This window comes from Cheilinus undulatus, linkage group 3 (assembly GCF_018320785.1).
Source record: "Cheilinus undulatus linkage group 3, ASM1832078v1, whole genome shotgun sequence".
Taxonomy (NCBI): domain Eukaryota; kingdom Metazoa; phylum Chordata; class Actinopteri; order Labriformes; family Labridae; genus Cheilinus; species Cheilinus undulatus.
In genome coordinates, this window is record NC_054867.1 from 34798667 (window position 1) to 34815509 (window position 16843).

The following is a 16843-nucleotide window of genomic DNA, read 5'->3' on the forward strand; positions in this document are numbered from 1 at the left end:
AGGTTTGGTTGGCTTTCCCCGCTTTCCCCGCCCTCAATTCCTGATCTTCCTCTCAGCTGTCAGCTGAGGGACTGGATAGCTCAGTGGGTTACTGTGCTGACTTTGATCTGGGAGATTGGTGGTTCAAATTTGAATAAAAGCATCTGTAACATTGTAACAACAGGACTGCCACATCCATTTCCTGAAAGGTGTGTGTACCGGAGGTAATCAGACAGATCAGTAACATTTAAAGCCACAGAGTCAGAAACAGCTCATTCTGAGAAGGGCTGAAACAGAGGGGGTTTTAGACATACAAAAATCCAATACTACAGTGTTTTTTCAGCAACAAACTTCACAAGCATGTTATGGGGACCTCTAAGAACAATATAAACTTGTCTTGAAAAGGTAAACTATTTCCCCTTTAATGTCCAGGATGTGTAGAAAACAAAACAAAACAACAACTAAAAAAAACAGGCTGTAACAGGGTAACGGCAACTCAAATTTACTGTCTGGGTTGGTTTCACCTGTCTCTGACTCAGGGATGGTTCGAACCCTGGCAGAACAAACATAGTGGAACAATGCTGTTCCTCTAAGCCAAAATTTCATGAAATTCTAAGCCAATCTTGAGTTAGCTTTTGTTCTATGCTATTAACGTTAGTTCATTGCTAGCTAAACTAAATCACGGCTGCTGTTCACACTGTCTTCCACACAATTTTCATATTCGACAACACTCTTCTTGAGTTTTCAGTTTTGGGGAAGCAAAACATTCAATACCAATCCTCTAAACCTTTGGGGTATTGGTTGTCAGATTTGCAGGTCCTGCAAGCACACCACTTCAGCTTACTAGCGTCTGCTGAGAGCTTGTCAAGCCTCCAGCACATCGCTACAATTGCTAATGTAGGATCAGGCAGTGGCCATTCTAGAGAAGGGGAGGGTGGATATAGTTTGTTTCAAACTGCTCTGCACGCTCAAAATTTGCTTTCAATCTAAGAAATATCAGCAATGAGTCATTAATATGATGTATAGGAAATGTTACCCTAGAAAATATAAGTTCTGATACACTCCATCATCCTCAGTTTGTCATTCTTTAGTTAAAACACAGGAAATACATACAAATGCACAACCAGGACCCTAAGAACATGCACTAATGGAGATTTCAGCATGAGTGGGTTGCACAAGAAAGAGTGCACAAGCAACTGGGAGTTTGCTGCCTTGCTCAATGGTGCCTCGACAGAGCTCGGGGAATGAACTTGAATCTCTCAGCTCAGTTTTCCAGACTTGGTCCACAACCTTCCAGTATTAACCAAATCCCCCCAGGCTGAGCCCTGCTGCTAGAGACCAGAGCTGTTTCTCCTACGTCAAAGTTGACAACGTTTATGTCTGAAATTCCGCTCATTCTTGATTCTGATTGGTCAGTGAGGAAGACGACACCGTTAAGCCCAGTTTGATTAAAAAGTTGAACTATTTTCAGCAGAAAGCACTGAAAGTGTAGTGACAAAAATAATTAATAAAGGTAATGGTATTCCTCTGCTTAGGAGCTGCATTGGTTTGGCATAGAGAATGGGCAATGTTAGTGCAAATACAATGTTAAAGAACAGAGGCCTTAAATCTCTTTCTCCTTGTGATGAGTTTATTACTTTGTACAGGCTTCAAGGCCATAAGAACAGCATGCTGAGCTGCTGTGTTTACAGCTCTATTGGACATCTGTCAGAGATGCTATTGAAGCTCTGCAGGGAAAAGGCAGAAATTCTGACATTTTGGCACAGTTTAATATATTTACAGGAAGTCACTTCATGCATATTTAAAAAGCCTCAGCTGCCTGTGTGGCTGCTTTGATCCTGCACAGGGCAGAGCCAACAAATGGTCCAACAAACAGCCAGGCCTTGAGAGGGATGCACACCTAAAGAACGTTTAATCTCCCTAAGCCAGTGGCCGCTGACGCCGGCTCATCACACACACACAGAAATCTTACACACAAATCATCTTTAAACTTCAGACCTTAAAAAAACATCCCTGAGCTAAACGGTTCCAGGGCTCATCCCTCTAAATGCAAGCAGCATGAGGGCTCTTCTGTGTTATTTCTCAGTTTAAACTAAAAGTTGAGTCTGTCTGTGTTTAGTTTGATCAGTCACCTGACTGCTGGCATGGCCTCTGGGAACAGGAAGTATGACATCACTGCTCTGACATTCAGGAATGTGGGAATGTCAAGCTGCCAGTTCACACTACCGGAGCGAAACAAGAGGCAGAGGGTGAGCAGGATGAACGGCACAGATAACTCAATGCAGCTGAGTTATTTCAACCCTAAAGACCACATTAGCCCCTGTTTGAACCAGGACACAGCACTGACATGAGGTCCTGCAGCACATAAGCGGAGACACAAGGAATGCAGGGCGATGCATCAGCCAGTCAGATACATGAAGGCAGATATTCCAGGTTGACTAGAGTGAACAAAATTCTTCTATGCTACTGTTTCATTGAAACCTCAGAGTTATTGATTCCCAGTATTAGTGTGGATAGATCAATGATTCCGAGTTGATTTCAAACCAAATCAAACTTGACCTCCTAGATCACATTCTCATACCAAAAACAACAAAACCCAACAACCAAGTCTGATAAACATTCTCACATTACTGATGCAGTTGTTATGCTAACAAAGAGCTAACAAACTGCAACTAGTCTTGTGAATTACTTCATCTCAGTAATGCACAAGTTTATTAAAGGACTTTGATTTAAGCTGATTTTAACTGAAAACTGTGTGCATAGCTGGCAGAAAGGCTAACAATACAAACAATGTGCATTGTTTTGCGCTGTTAGCAAAGTGTGGCAAATTTTGTGAGACGCCTTTCAGATAAATGTCCAGCTAACAATAAATCTACACCAGATATCACTGATGCTAAAACAAAGATGAGAAAATATGAGTCATTTCACCCTGGACTTCAATTCAATTCAATTCAATTCAATTCAATTCAACAGGCTTTACTGGCATGGAAAATATTAGATGTCACTGCCAGAGCAGATTGGGTTTAATCTAAAATTTGTGGTTAGAAGAAGAAGAAAAAGAAGAAGAAGTGTAAAGATGACATGATTTTTTATTTTCATTTTTTCTAAGTGAAGACAGTCCATGCTGGTGGGGTGGCGTTTGAGGTTCTTTTTTGGTCACCACAGCTGACATAATGTGCTGCAGCACACTGTTACTCTTCACCCAGCAGATATAGAAGTTTCTGTTGTTCATTCTGATGAATTCTTTTTGTTTGCTGATGAAAAGTAGAAAGAAATCATATCTGATGTCCTTTAACTAAGGACAGGTGGTGAGAAAGTGCAGCTGTTTCCTATGGTGGCTGGGAAGGGCAAAAGGTCTGCAAAAGCCAGACACACTTTAAATGAAACAAAACGGCTTCAATAAGAGAAATGCTTCAATTTCAGAGACACAATTAAAAGTCCAAATGAATTTCAAAAGGGGAAATGTGATGCAACTGACAAAATGCTCACCAAGAATCAAAAACAAACTCATGAACAAAAAACGCGCTTCTAATACAGAAACGATTCCACACTGAAAATGATCCGAATCCAAAATGCGCTTCAAAACCAGAAATGTCAAAAAGCACCCGGCCTCCAGGGGGCGCTCTAGCAGGAGGAGCAAGAGGGAGAGAAAGACAGTTGGAAGAGAGAGGACGGAGTTACAACTGTGTTTAGAAAGTCATTACGCGGTAATAATACTCGTTACCAGTTATGTGGTTACATCAGGGTGAGGATATTTCACCACCTTCTAGCTCTGATTCCCCATCTGATGATACATTTTCATCTCCACGGGGGTATACGTTTTATCCCTGCCTCTGCTCAAACTGAATGCCTTCCACTCTGGTCCTCTGTCCAAAGCATTCACTAACTGGTTGAATCTTTCATGACACATAATCAAAATTAAAGATTTATATTATTATACTGCAGTTCGATTGTCTGAATGGCCTGGGTTCTTACACTGGCAAGTGAAACTTTGTCTGAGCCTAATTACATCAGAAGTTCAAACAAATTCCCCTCCTTATTGTAAATAAAATGCTGGAGATGTTTGAAACCTTTTACCTTTGATAGAGACGCTCTTCTGTTGAGTCATAATTTATTCATTGGCGCTAGTAAATCATACAGTTCTTACCGCCCAATCCATAAACATGATCATGTTCATTTTCTGCTATCCCAAAGACCAATAAACAAACCATTAGAAGACTATTCTTTAACTTCTATGTAGGAAAATTTTCTCTTTTTGATGATAAGCGTGAATTATTATTTGACTATTGAGCGTATAAATAGAGAGAGGGAGTCGGAGCTCTGCACTTTTAGTCTGAGAGTATTTCAGTTTAATTTAAAAAAAATATAAAGACAATTAGAGCAGACAACAACATTCAGCTCTAACTCCTGTCTTCCCTAATGCCATTTTTTTTCGTGTCACAAAGAAATGTTAATCCAGTTGTTGAATCATGTGACTCTAAGTAAGTACTAGTGACAGGAAAGTCATTATGTGGTAAGGTAACGTAGTGTTTTCTATATTGATAAATATTTACATTTTTTTACATGTGGGCATAGTTCTTATATAATATGTGCTTAAGCTTTCAGGTTTTGTCATGAAGCCTAGTTTATGATCATAGCTGCTGTAATGTATATTAAATCACACATGGTCTAACTTATAATGATGTGACTCAAGGTGGGAATTGTTGAAAAACTAGAGTGGGAACATTTCCTGGCCTTTAATCTATAACCAGGCAAACACTGGGCTCTCCCAAGCCTATTCTCACCTGATGCTTTTTTAGTCCTGTAACTGGGCTGTGGTGCGTATGGCGTGGACACAACGGCCGACCTCGGCTTAATTAGCTACTCCTGATGTTGATGAATCCCTGACCGAAATACTCGCAGATACACAAGTAGATTCACATACATCAGGGCATTTTTTTTCTGTGTAAACTTTCCTCAGCTGAGTAGCTGATGATCTGTGATGGACAGAGAGCGAGCTACATGTGGAGGGAAGAAACTAAGTCTCAACAGATAAGTCAGATAAAGATTATAACCCCGGAGGTGAAAATGTGTCATCAGAGGGGGTAAATCAGAATGAGAGTGGGGGGAATCTCCCCCATCCCCCCGCCAATTCACACCCTGATGTAACTACATAACTGGTAATTAGTATTGTTACCGTGTCGTAACTTTCAAAACACAATCATAAATCTGTCCCTCTCGCTCTTCCTGCTAGAGCACCCCCTGGAGGCTGAGTGCTTTTTGACATTTCTGGTTTTGAAGCACATTTTGGATTCGGATCATTTTCAGTGTGGAATCGTTTCTGTATTAGAAGCGCGTTTGTTGTTCATGAATTTGTTTTTGATTCTTGGTGAGCATTTTGTCAGTTGCATCACATTTCCCCTTTTGAAATTCATTTGGACTTTTGATTTCATCTCTGAAATTGAAGCATTTCTCTTATTGAAGCCATTTTGTTTCATTTAGAGCACGTCTGGCTTTTGCAGACCGTTTGTCCATACTGGCCACCATAGTTTCCACCTCCAGCTGGCTGCAGTGGGTGCGCAGTCTGTCTTTAGCGATCCGGCTTTTTCTGTTGCATCCTCTCTCTTAATAGAGTGTACTGAGTCTGTACATAGTCAGACATTTCCTCAGCCATGCATCAGGCACAGTGCTTAAGTATTCTGCAACTGCAGAATTTCCCTGTTACAGGAAAAATAGCATTACAGTTTGCGGTTTAGCATTCAAGCTTCACTTGTACAATGATGGGCATCATAGAGACAGCAATACTATATTGATATCAATATCTATTTATGTGTATGGTGAGGGAGGGAAAGGCTTGAAAATATTTTTTGGCTAAAAATATTTTCCAAACAGAAGTTTGGAAATCACTGCATTAAGCATCATAAAGAACAAAAATATTCATTTTAGTATTATTACTTAAAAAAAACAAACAAACACCATAATTCAGAAAATGTAAAGCCTATGTGGGGGTATTTTTAGATAATGACATTTTTTCCTTAGTGTCATGCTTCTTACTTTTTTTGACCTTCATTTAGCATTTTAAAGTCTTATTCTTGATTGATGCCATCTTATTTCTCTGCTCATCATGTTCTTAAAGGTTAGCTTTCCTTTCCTGAAGCTTGCAGTTTGCTGAATAGCTGATTAGTGTGCTGCAGGAGGAGAAACACTCATTTGGTGCATCATAAATGAGTTTAAAACAAGGTGGCTTGCCAAAAGCAAAGTAAAGGGCCGAAAAGTTTCTAATAATAGCATACACTTACATCATTAATGGTTCTTGGGTTATTTTTTATCAAAATAGCTTAAAACTGTGGTTAAAATGGACCCCATCTGCAGTGATATGAAGTTTGGCATAGCTTCTGTGTAGACACTCTGTGTTTGAGTAATTCACTTACTACCAGTTAAAACTTTACACAGTCCCATTTTTTAACCATTTAGTCTCACCGGGACTTCCTGTCTTAAAAAGTTTGTGAAATATCAACCCTATGTATCATCATACTTTTTTCAAAACAACCTGGGCTTGTGCTCTAGTAATGTCACTTGAAATAAAAAGGTTAATGGATTATGAACAAAAGAAAAAACTGCACAGATATTTAAACTCAAAGATTTTTAAGTGCGACACAATAAACAATAACAACTAAGGCTTTTGTTGCAAAAAAAAAAGTGTTCTCCCATCTCTTCAGGACCAAAAGGTGAAAAAATGATCATTATGTGATGAAAAATCTTCAAAATATTCACATATTGACAAAAAAGGCCTTGCGGGCGCACCAGTAGTCGAGTGGTTAAGGCGCGCACCATGTACTCGGGCGGCCAGGGTTTGAATCTAGCCTGTGGCACAATGTACGCGCATGTCTCTCCCCGCTCTCTTCCCTGTTTCCGAGTCTATCCACTGTCCTCCTCTATCTAATAAAGGCCCAAAAATAAATCTTAAAAAAAAAAAAAACAAAACAAAAAAAAGCTCTTGCACTTTTTTGTATTGGCTGTTTTTGTGCCACTATTCAAAGCAGTTCCTGTCTGCGGTGACACAGAGGACCACATCACAGGCTCTGTCTCTTTTTCTCTCCAGCAGTTTGTCAGAGCATGAAGCGACCACGGAACAGTCTGGTTATCACAGCCCCTTACAAAGCATTGTCAGATACAAAATGGCATTTAGCATTAGCTGCTAGCAGCAGTTACATCAAAAATGGATTGAAAATAGATAAAAAGACATTCATTATTGGAGTTACAGGTGTGGATTTAATCTTTAAGGACCCTGAAAAGTCATGCAAGTGCAGTCTTGCTAGAAAAGTTCCTGTGGACAGCGTCAGCGAAACAGCAGAAACTGGCTTCAAGAGGAAAAAGATAAGAAGCTACAATTTACGGTTCAAAAGTTTTTTAACTTTTTGTAATCTGTGACTTTTTTTGACATACATGACATCATCAGTTTTGTCTTGCCTTGTCCTTGTAGATAAACACGTCTTCACCATCCAAAGTCAAATGAGCAACAATACAATGCACACTTTTGAAATAAAGAAGTCCAAACCACCAAATGCATGCATTATATTCCCAAATCACTGCTTCCTACATTTCCCATAATGCAACTTAATGGCAAAATAAATCTCCAGGATGATGTTATTGCACTGCATTAAGATCTGAAAAGCCACTGCTGAAGCTCCATGGGGTAGTGTGTTGTACCCATGATTCACAGTGTGGGTCCAGATCTCACAGATCGGCCGTTTATCTTTAGGGCAAGCGGCGGATATGAAGAATCACCTGCTGCTGAACTACATATGCCCGACACAAGGAGGCATTTAAGTGACACTGACAGCAAGCTGCTTGGAAGAGAAATGATCTCAATACCCCCAGGGCTATTAAACACATCCTAGTGTAATGCAAAATGGAGACAACATGAGGGCTTTTTATCTGTAGCCTTTTCCCTGTTTTACTCTCAGTGCATCACGGTGACGAGAGGATGAATCTGTCATGTCATCCTCTGTCAGGTTGTTCCAACCATGAGCACGTGTCTTTGCTCTCCAGTTCCCACATCAGAACATGCAGACAAAATTACAGGGACTTTCCCCCTCCATTGTTGTTCCAATCATTACAGAATAAAATTCATCATTAACGAGTCCAAGATGTTCGCTTTATAGAAGTAGCTGTTGTCCAAGGCTTTAACTAGACCCAGAGGATGAAGCAAACTATGAACATAAAAATTAAGCAAAAAAGTGGATTTGTCATTCATAAACTTTGAGTTATAAGCTCTATAAAGAGTGGTACAAAAGCATGTAAAGCCAAAACTTTTACAACTTCTGCTACAAAACTTCCCTCTAAAGCTCACTCCTCCTCCATCCCATCTCTTCCCCAGCTAAGTGATGGTGCCATGCTGTCGCCAGCCCCCGTCAGTGATGTTGGCATACAGTTTCCAGGCCTACAGCTCAGAAGTTTGACACTCTTTGCCAGACTTGGGGAGAGAGCATGGAGAAAAGAGCCAGAGCTGGAGGGAAATGAAGCCCCAGAGGAGCCCAGCTGCTGCCTGGGAAACCAAAACCCTGGACCGGCTCTGGCTCACGCTCTCTAACCCCAAACCCCCTCCCTGCTTCCCCTCCCTCCTGTCTAACAACACCCAGACTGTCTCTTTTCACTCTGTTGCTTTTTCCCTCTTCATTCTAGTGTGGTGTTTGGGGAAAAATAAGTCACCCGGCTGCACATTCCTGAAATACTTCCCACTGTTGATTTCAAAACACTCACACATGCTCATGTTCTCACACATAGGGATTAGGCGTGAGATTCACAAACATGCTATGACACTCACCCCGGTAGTGGAGGCTGTCATCGTGGTGGTTGTGCTGGTGGTGGTTCTCCAAGCCGGGGGGGCTGCTGGCACCCAGCTCTGCCAGTCTGCGGCTGGTGGCGGAGAGCTCGGAGCGGAGGTTGGTCACTTCCTGGCTGGCGGACTGGATGGCCCCATCAATCCTCTGTGCCAGCTGTTTGTTGTCCTCCATCATTTTAAGGATTTTCCCCTGAGGAGCAAATCCACACAGAGCAGCATGATGTCAAGAGGTGCATCAGAGGGGGGTGAAGCTCAGACCCTTTCCTCCTTTTGCCCCCTCCTCCTCCTCCTCCTCCTCTTGTGCTTCTTCTCTCACAGTTTACTTCACACATATACAAAAAAAAAAAGCTAAAATGCCGGTCGCTCTGCTGCTGCTGCTGTCTACCTGTTACTGCATAAAGAGGGACGTCTGTGTGGCAGAGAAAGCACGTGTGAGCGAGTGAAAGAGAGAGAGGCAGAGGAACAGAGGACTGCAAAGTAAGCAGAGGAAATAAAGACAGAAGAGGAAGAGAGATGCAGCCCAGCAGGCAGAGAGGGAAAGTGAGCGCTCCCGCCGAGGAGAATGTGCTGTGAGCAGCTGCTCTCAGAGAGGACCCAGCACACACTGAGATGACATGCAGCCTTTTAAATGGATCATACCATGTGCTGGAGGACCAGGGGAGAGAGGGAAAGAGAGAGAGAGAGAGGAAAGGGGTGGGGGAATGTAGTTGGACTGAGCTGCTCTCTACTAACTCTGGAACTATAAGAGTGTGTTGTGTATCCCATACACCCTATGGAGCCTGTAATGAGTTGGCAATCGGGTTTGTAATGAGGGGGAAAGCACAGATTGTTCCTCTTTACCTCTTCCTCTTTGGCAGCAGTGTTGCACTCTTTGACAAGCACTTGTCAAGCCCCCCCCCCCCCGCAACATTCCCTTCCTCCCTCTCACTCACACCCGCTGTCTTTTTGTCCCCTCCACCCCCTTTTTTTCAATCCATTATATTTTCATCTCTTTGTCCTGGGAAAGCTCACCCCCACACTGGTGGAAAAGGGGAAAAGGGGGCCGGCTCAAAGCGCCCAAGGGGAAAACATTTTAACTCAAACTTAGTGGAGGACAGAGGCGCGGCTCTCTAATGGGCTAAACAAAAAGAGAAGAGGCCCGGAGAATTACAATCGAGCTGTCAGGAGAGCGGACAGTTTTAATTCTTTGATCAAAAACAGTTGGAGGGATTATATTTCAGCTTATCCACAGGCCCGACAAATAAACACCACCACCATCAATTCTTATCTGTACAGCTGTAAAATATCATCGCACACAGAAAGGGTTAGGGATGGGACAGCTGAGCGTTCATCTGATACCAGATATTGCTGAGACATCACAACTTTGAATCTGCATTTGACATTTCATTTCCCCAGTAAGAAAACACATCCTGTCTCTGGCAACAAACCGAGGGAGACGAGTGATACATCACTCAGACGCTGTCATCTGAAGCGCCGGTGATAACGGCTCATTGGTATTCGCACAATGGCAGAGAGACAAACAAAGATGTGGACTAAAATGAGCCAGACTGGTGACTGAACTGACATCTTGTTGGTAATACTGGTAGTTTGCTGAGCCCATCCTTGGTCATGGTCAGAATCACATGCTGGGCAATTAAAGTGGCTCTTTTGGCACTTATCAGCTCCTGTATTCTCTGCTATAGCCCTAAAATTATGCAATATAAACTTGGATTATAAAAACTTAACACCCCCCTTGAAGTTCCAGTACTGGCTGACCGACAGGTCATAATCTCTGACCTCTTCATGTTAAAAGAGACATGGGCAAACATTAACTTCAAAATACACATTGGATCAAGTTTTCTCAAACACAGTAACTGTGACTGGTATGACTGACAGCTCTGATGACAACTGAGGTTTCTGCATTGGTCTTTAGTAGAGAATAGCCGAGGTCACACTACCCCAGTGATCATCAACCGGTGCCACGTCAGGCCCCCACATCTTCCCATCCACCCCCAGAACATTATGAAATTCAGAACATGTGTAGAGGAAAACATAGGCTATGTTGTGGTATTTCAGGTATCTTTTATACCTTCTTCTTTAAATAAACTCCCTACAGCTATTAAAACAACTCAAAAAACAACTGAGATTGAAAGTTTAGTCAGGAGTGACTTTGTTTCATACATTTTTCAGAAATCCACCTGTCAGCCATATGATGCATGTTAAACATGCATTTATCAGTCCATTCTTGATAAAAACTGGCATTTTCTATGTCTACTCTTGGCTTTTGGTGTCTTGGGAATGGCATTATTCCTGCTTGGGTTTCTCACATGTCATTACATGGCATATTAGCGTCAAACCAAGTGATGTGCAACATGCAGCCACTGAAATTTTCAGCTACAATAGCTCAATCGCCCCCTTGCAGCTGGTTGAAATATAGGGATCAATCTCACTGTTAGAGCCTAAAAATTACATGAATTCAAAAGAAAATAAAAATATTTCAACAAAAATGTGTCAATTAGACCAATTTAAAAATTGGCCCCTGCACTACACGCTCAATTATTTATAGCTACACTTCATGGCAACACCTCTTGGTGGGAAAGAACCACATCCTACTGCTTCACACCATGGAGCTGCTGACTGAGTCAGTTAGACAGGTTTATTACCTCCGCCAAGGAGGTTATGTGATTGGGTGGGTTTGTTCATTAGTTTGTTAGCAACATAACTCAAAAAGTCATGGACGGATTTTCATGAAGTTTTCAGGAAATGTCAGAAATGGCATAAGGAAGAACTGATTAGATTTTGGGATTGATCTGGATCACCGTCTGGATCCAGGAATTTTTTTAAAGGGTTCTATACTATTGGGAGATAGGGCTAATGGCAGAAGTCTGCTCTGTTACCACTTTACACCAGGAGATGACGGACATGAGTAACTTATTTAAAGTTTTGGAGTTTATAGCGTTTGAAAGACACACGTCCAGTCGAGGAGACGAGTCGGAGCGTAACAGAGAGGAAGTAAATTGTGGCGAGAATACTCACAATGCTCGGAGGAACAGAGGAATATTCACCTTCTGCCATGACTTCCACATGTAGCGACCACACACGACCACTTGTAGTTAAAATATTTGCCCTTATTTTGTCTTTCCACCAAACTATAGAAAGTATCGATAGTGGTATCAATAAGGACTCATATCAGCACTTTCAATGTGCTGTATAGAATTAAAAGAATAAAAATAAAACACTTGACAATAACAACCTTTAAAAATCTAAAAACATAAAAATAGACTATTTTAAAAAATGCTGTGATTAATCATGATTAATCACAGCGTTGTGATGTGATTAACTTGTGTAATTTTTTAATCAAGTAACAGCACTAAAAATAATACTAATAATAGTTGTTGTTAAACTAGATGCACTAACTGATGAGAGAAGAATTATACTTCTATAGAGCCCATCAGAGAAAAAAGAAATACAGGGAAGAGGGTATTAATGCTGTTAGATGCTCCACTGTTCCTGTAGGTTTCAACAGACAGGAGCAAAGAACAGATTTCTCCTAATCCTTACATCCAATACTGTGTTCACTAAATCAGAATTCAACTGTCTTTCAAGGTTCACTGTCTGCTCAGCAGTGAACCTGAATGTGCACAATGAAGCTTTGAAACATCACTAGTAAAACATTTGTTCCTCTCCACCCTATTTCCACGTAGGAGCTGCATACCTGTATGGATTCATGCAATCCCACAGTATCTCTTGCACACGTGTGCAGGCTGCATAGTGTGCTACCTTGAAGTCTAATTTAATAAATATTCAGGTTATATTCTAATTGATAAAACCTCAGATTTTAATTATTTGTTGGATAATTCATAATTCCTGAAGGAGTTAGAATACAGCTGCTGAAAAAATATAAAAATAACACATCAACTCCTCCATAAATTATGGAATAAAAGTAAACAATAATACATACGTAGAGGCGGTGCCACAACTTTCTGGTGGAGAGTTTCAACAAAACCAAAGATGGTCATGTGACTTGTGGTTTGGTAGATTTTTTAAATAAAATTTTTCTAGGCAGTTGATGTTTTATTATAAGTATAGAAATGAAAATCCATTAAACACAAAGTAAAAAGTAATCTTTAGATATCAATAACAGATTTTTTAAGAAAAGAAAATCATTGTCATTCAAAATCTTTATTGTCAAGTCGATCAAGGAAAAAACTGAAAAATCGAATCAGCTAATCAATTTATGATCAGTAACCTGCTGGTTTAATTATTACTAGAGAAAATAGTTTAAAGAGACCTATGACATATGACACCTACGGCATTTTTAGCATAGTTTGTAATAGTGCAGTTGTTAAATAAATGCTGATGCTACTTTTTCAAGTCTTCATTTCTTTTTGTGGGGTGTTTTTTTAGATACCCCAATAAAAACCGTACCGTTGACTTGTTACCAAGTATTATCATACCATGCCAAGATTTTGATACTGTTAAATCCCCACTGGATTCCTTTTAAAAAGTCCCATAATAAAAAGACAATTGTGGTGTTGCTAATGCATGAGTGAATTTCAAACAAGTCCAGATTCACAAGATTTTTGCCCAAGAAACTGAACCTGTCAGGTCAATAAAATTGTATATTATAAATCTCTGAAAGTGTCTGTTTAATTTGTAGTACTGTATTTTTACCATGCCGTTGCCACTACAGCATAAGAAAACTTAGTCAGGAAGTCGAACGGGTGAGAAAAAACAATGCTAACTTGTTGTTTTGCAGGTGTACTGCTAAGCTTGGTTTGGTTTAAATGGGGCTATTAAAGGGCCACAGCAGGGAATCTCTCACATGTTCTCAGGATAGAGCACCAGTAACGTGGTAGTTATCTCTGAACACTGCATGCACAGAGGCTGTCGTCACCAACTTGAGCTGCTCTGCTTCAGATATGGCCTGTGGCAACTTTCTCACATATGACTCCCAACTCTCTCTGACTCTGTAACTGTCCTCTCCTACTAAATAAAGGCATAAGAGCCTCTTTTATAGCCTCTAAGAATTCATTTTAAATTTGCATGGTGATCCAAACTATTGCTGTCCAGATTTTCAGTCTCAACCAGCTTAACCACCGTTGGCATGACTAAAAACCGTCGGCATGTTTGACCCAAGTTTTTTTTATCCTTACCACCTAGGAACAAACATCATAAAGGTGATTCTGTGTTTTTGCATGATTTTTTTCCTCCTGCTGCTTCTATCTCATCCTTGTCAGTCTTCTGCCATTCTTAGCATCAGCATCTCTGCTGCTACACTCAGACCCGATGAGATGCTAACAGGACATTGATCAGGGCTCCTAGAGAGGATGAACACAGCAGTGGCATGTTTGATCACACATCACATGTTAGCAGATCATTATAAATGTCTAGACAGACACATCCCTGTCCTCGATTAGTGCGCTGACCCTGATTTGGAGCTGATTGGCGAAGTAGAAATGTAGCACTTTAGCCTTGAGCTTAGGAGAAGGGTCCCGTTATTTCCTCCAGATCTGGTTTTCTTACACAACATGACATCTTCATTCATATGAAACCACAACCGCCGTCAGCTTTGAGGGATGTGAAGCAGGGCTTTCATACGATCAACTGTGGAATGCGAGGAAATGAATGATTTAGGGGCCAAGGGTCGGGAAGTGTCCCAGATACACATCAACAAGCAGACAAATACTTTGAGGGATGCATGATTGTGGCATGTCCAAAACACACAAAGTCCTCTTCTGTGTCCGCTGAAAGCCGGCACGATCACAGCAGAGCAGGCCGACGCAGGGACATGGCTGACTCCCTGAAATAACCAGTTCTCCTATGGGTGCCTCTGTGGATTTAGTCCAAACTTGGTTGAGTGTTTGTGTTGTTGGTTTGCTCACTTGTTTTATACTATTAATGGGAAGTTTAATTAAGTGTGCCGAGCATGTGCAGTTAAAAAGAGGTATTGATAAACAGTCACCATGACTGTCTGCCTGGGTTAATTGAATATCGACTAATCCTCCACTCACTGCAATGCTTTCCATTTTTACCCAATAGCAAAGTGATATAATGCCCTGCTCAACTATTTATACAAGTCTTATCAGGAGCCTGGAGAAAAATCCACTCCACTCCATTTTGCTCGACTCACTAATGTCCATCAAATACGAGGAGGAAAAGAAAGCAATGACGCCTGTCAGGGTATGCAATAGTTTTATAATAGAACAGGAGGTGCTGGGGAAAACACAGAATTGAAAAGAATGAGATAACCACTTTCACTGCTTGTGTTATTTCATTGTAATGATGTGTTTGCTACTAGTGAGCTGTGAAGAAATCATGTTTTAGAGGTTTTTCTCTCATTGTGATGATGGATGAAGATGATAGATCAATCAAAGGGTGAGGATGCTTGACTCTCAGACCTCAGAATTGTCCTGGTCAAGGACCCTTCACCCTCAGAGCTGCGCGCCTCTGCTCTGGAGCTTTCACATCCAGCAGAGGACGTTTGGTGAGGAATGATACTTTCAAGAGAGAGAGGAGGATTGAAAGAGAAATACATAGAAAGTATTGGAGACTGACAAATCCAAGAACATTCAAGTGATGCTACATCATGCTGTATCTGCAGTCTAAGAACAAACAAAAGAAAAGCAGAAAATACAGCATAGCATTCATCATCTATACTTAATCTTGATTCCACAGTTTCACACTTTGTTCTGCAACGGGCAGCATTTTTATTTGGTTTATAAAGCAATCGAAGGTGGCAATTTATTATGTTGTGACCAGAACATCATTGAGTATATTATTAAGCAGCAAACACTGACAAATACTGCACATTCACAAACATAAAATGCCTTTACATTTGCTTTAAACTGCTATTTACCCATTCTGAAATATAAATACATAAAAGTTAAAATAATGTGTTACATTCTACTTAAGTGTTTTTAGTATGAGGCATGGTTATAAGAAAGTAAAACAATATCACTATACAGTGCCTACAAAAAGTATTAGTTGATTTTATAAAATCAACCATGGTCAATATGATTCAGCTTTTTTAATAACAGAAAATGACAAGAAGACTTTTTAACGTAAATTGAAAACAGATTTCTACAATGTAATGTCAATTAAACAAAATAAGTGACTGCACAAATATTCACTCCCTTTGCGTCAGTAATTAGTAGATGCACCTGTGGCTGTAATCACAGCACTGAGTCTGTGTGGATAGGTCTAAATCAGGTTTGCACATCTGGACACTGCAATTTTACTCCATTTTTCTTTGCAAAACTGCTCAAGCTCTGTCAGGTTGCACAGGGATTGGGCAAGAACAGCCCTTTTCAAGTCCAGCAACAAATTCTCTATTGGATTGAGGTCTTCGCTTTGACTCAGCCACTCCAGAACATTCACCTCGTTGTCTTTAAACCATTTCTGTGTAGCTTTCACTGTATGCTTTGAGTCATTATCTTGCTGGGAAATGAATCCTCTCAAAAGCTGTAGTTGTCTTGCAGACTGATTAAGATTGTCTTCCAGGATTTTCCTATATTTGGGCTCATTCATTTTACCGTCAACCTTTACAAGCCTTCCAGGGTTGGCTGCAGGGAAACTTCTCCACACGATGATGCTGCCACTGCTGTACTTTACAGTGGGGGAAGCTCCTACATGTCTTTTGGTGAACTCTAGTTAATATGAGTTTCATCAACAATGGTTTTCTCTTTGCCACTCTAACATAAAGCTTTGACTGGTGAAGAACTTGGGCAACAGCTGTCACAGTCTCTCCCACCTCAGCTGCTGAAGCTTTTAACTCCTTCAGAGTAGTCATAGGTGTCTTGGTGGCCTCTCTTGGTGGTCTCCTTCTTGCATGGTCACTCATTTTGTGAGGACGCCCTGATCTGGGCAGATTTATACATGTGCCATATTTCTTCCATTTCTTGATGATGATCTTGATGAATTTTAACTGAACTCTGGGGGATGTTCATTCAGTGCCTTGGATTTTTTTTTTATTCATCTTCTGACTTGTACTTTTCAATAACCTTTTCTCTGAGTTGCTTGGAGTGTTCTTTTGTCGCTTTGGTGTAATGGTAGCCAGGA

General features: G+C 40.8%; 1 protein-coding gene across 5 annotated transcripts in view; it reads right to left on the minus strand.

The window, feature by feature from the left end:
- Positions 1–16843, minus strand: part of kaznb (kazrin, periplakin interacting protein b) — a 205780-nt gene that overhangs the window by 114920 nt on the left and 74017 nt on the right. For all 5 annotated transcript variants that reach the window (XR_005991717.1, XM_041783801.1, XM_041783803.1 and 2 more), the window contains exon 4: positions 8786–8993. Coding sequence is in view for 4 of the 5 variants with exons in the window: in XM_041783801.1 (XP_041639735.1) it covers positions 8786–8993 (208 nt within the window). In the remaining variant the exon portion in view is untranslated. The remainder of the gene's footprint in view (positions 1–8785; positions 8994–16843) is intronic.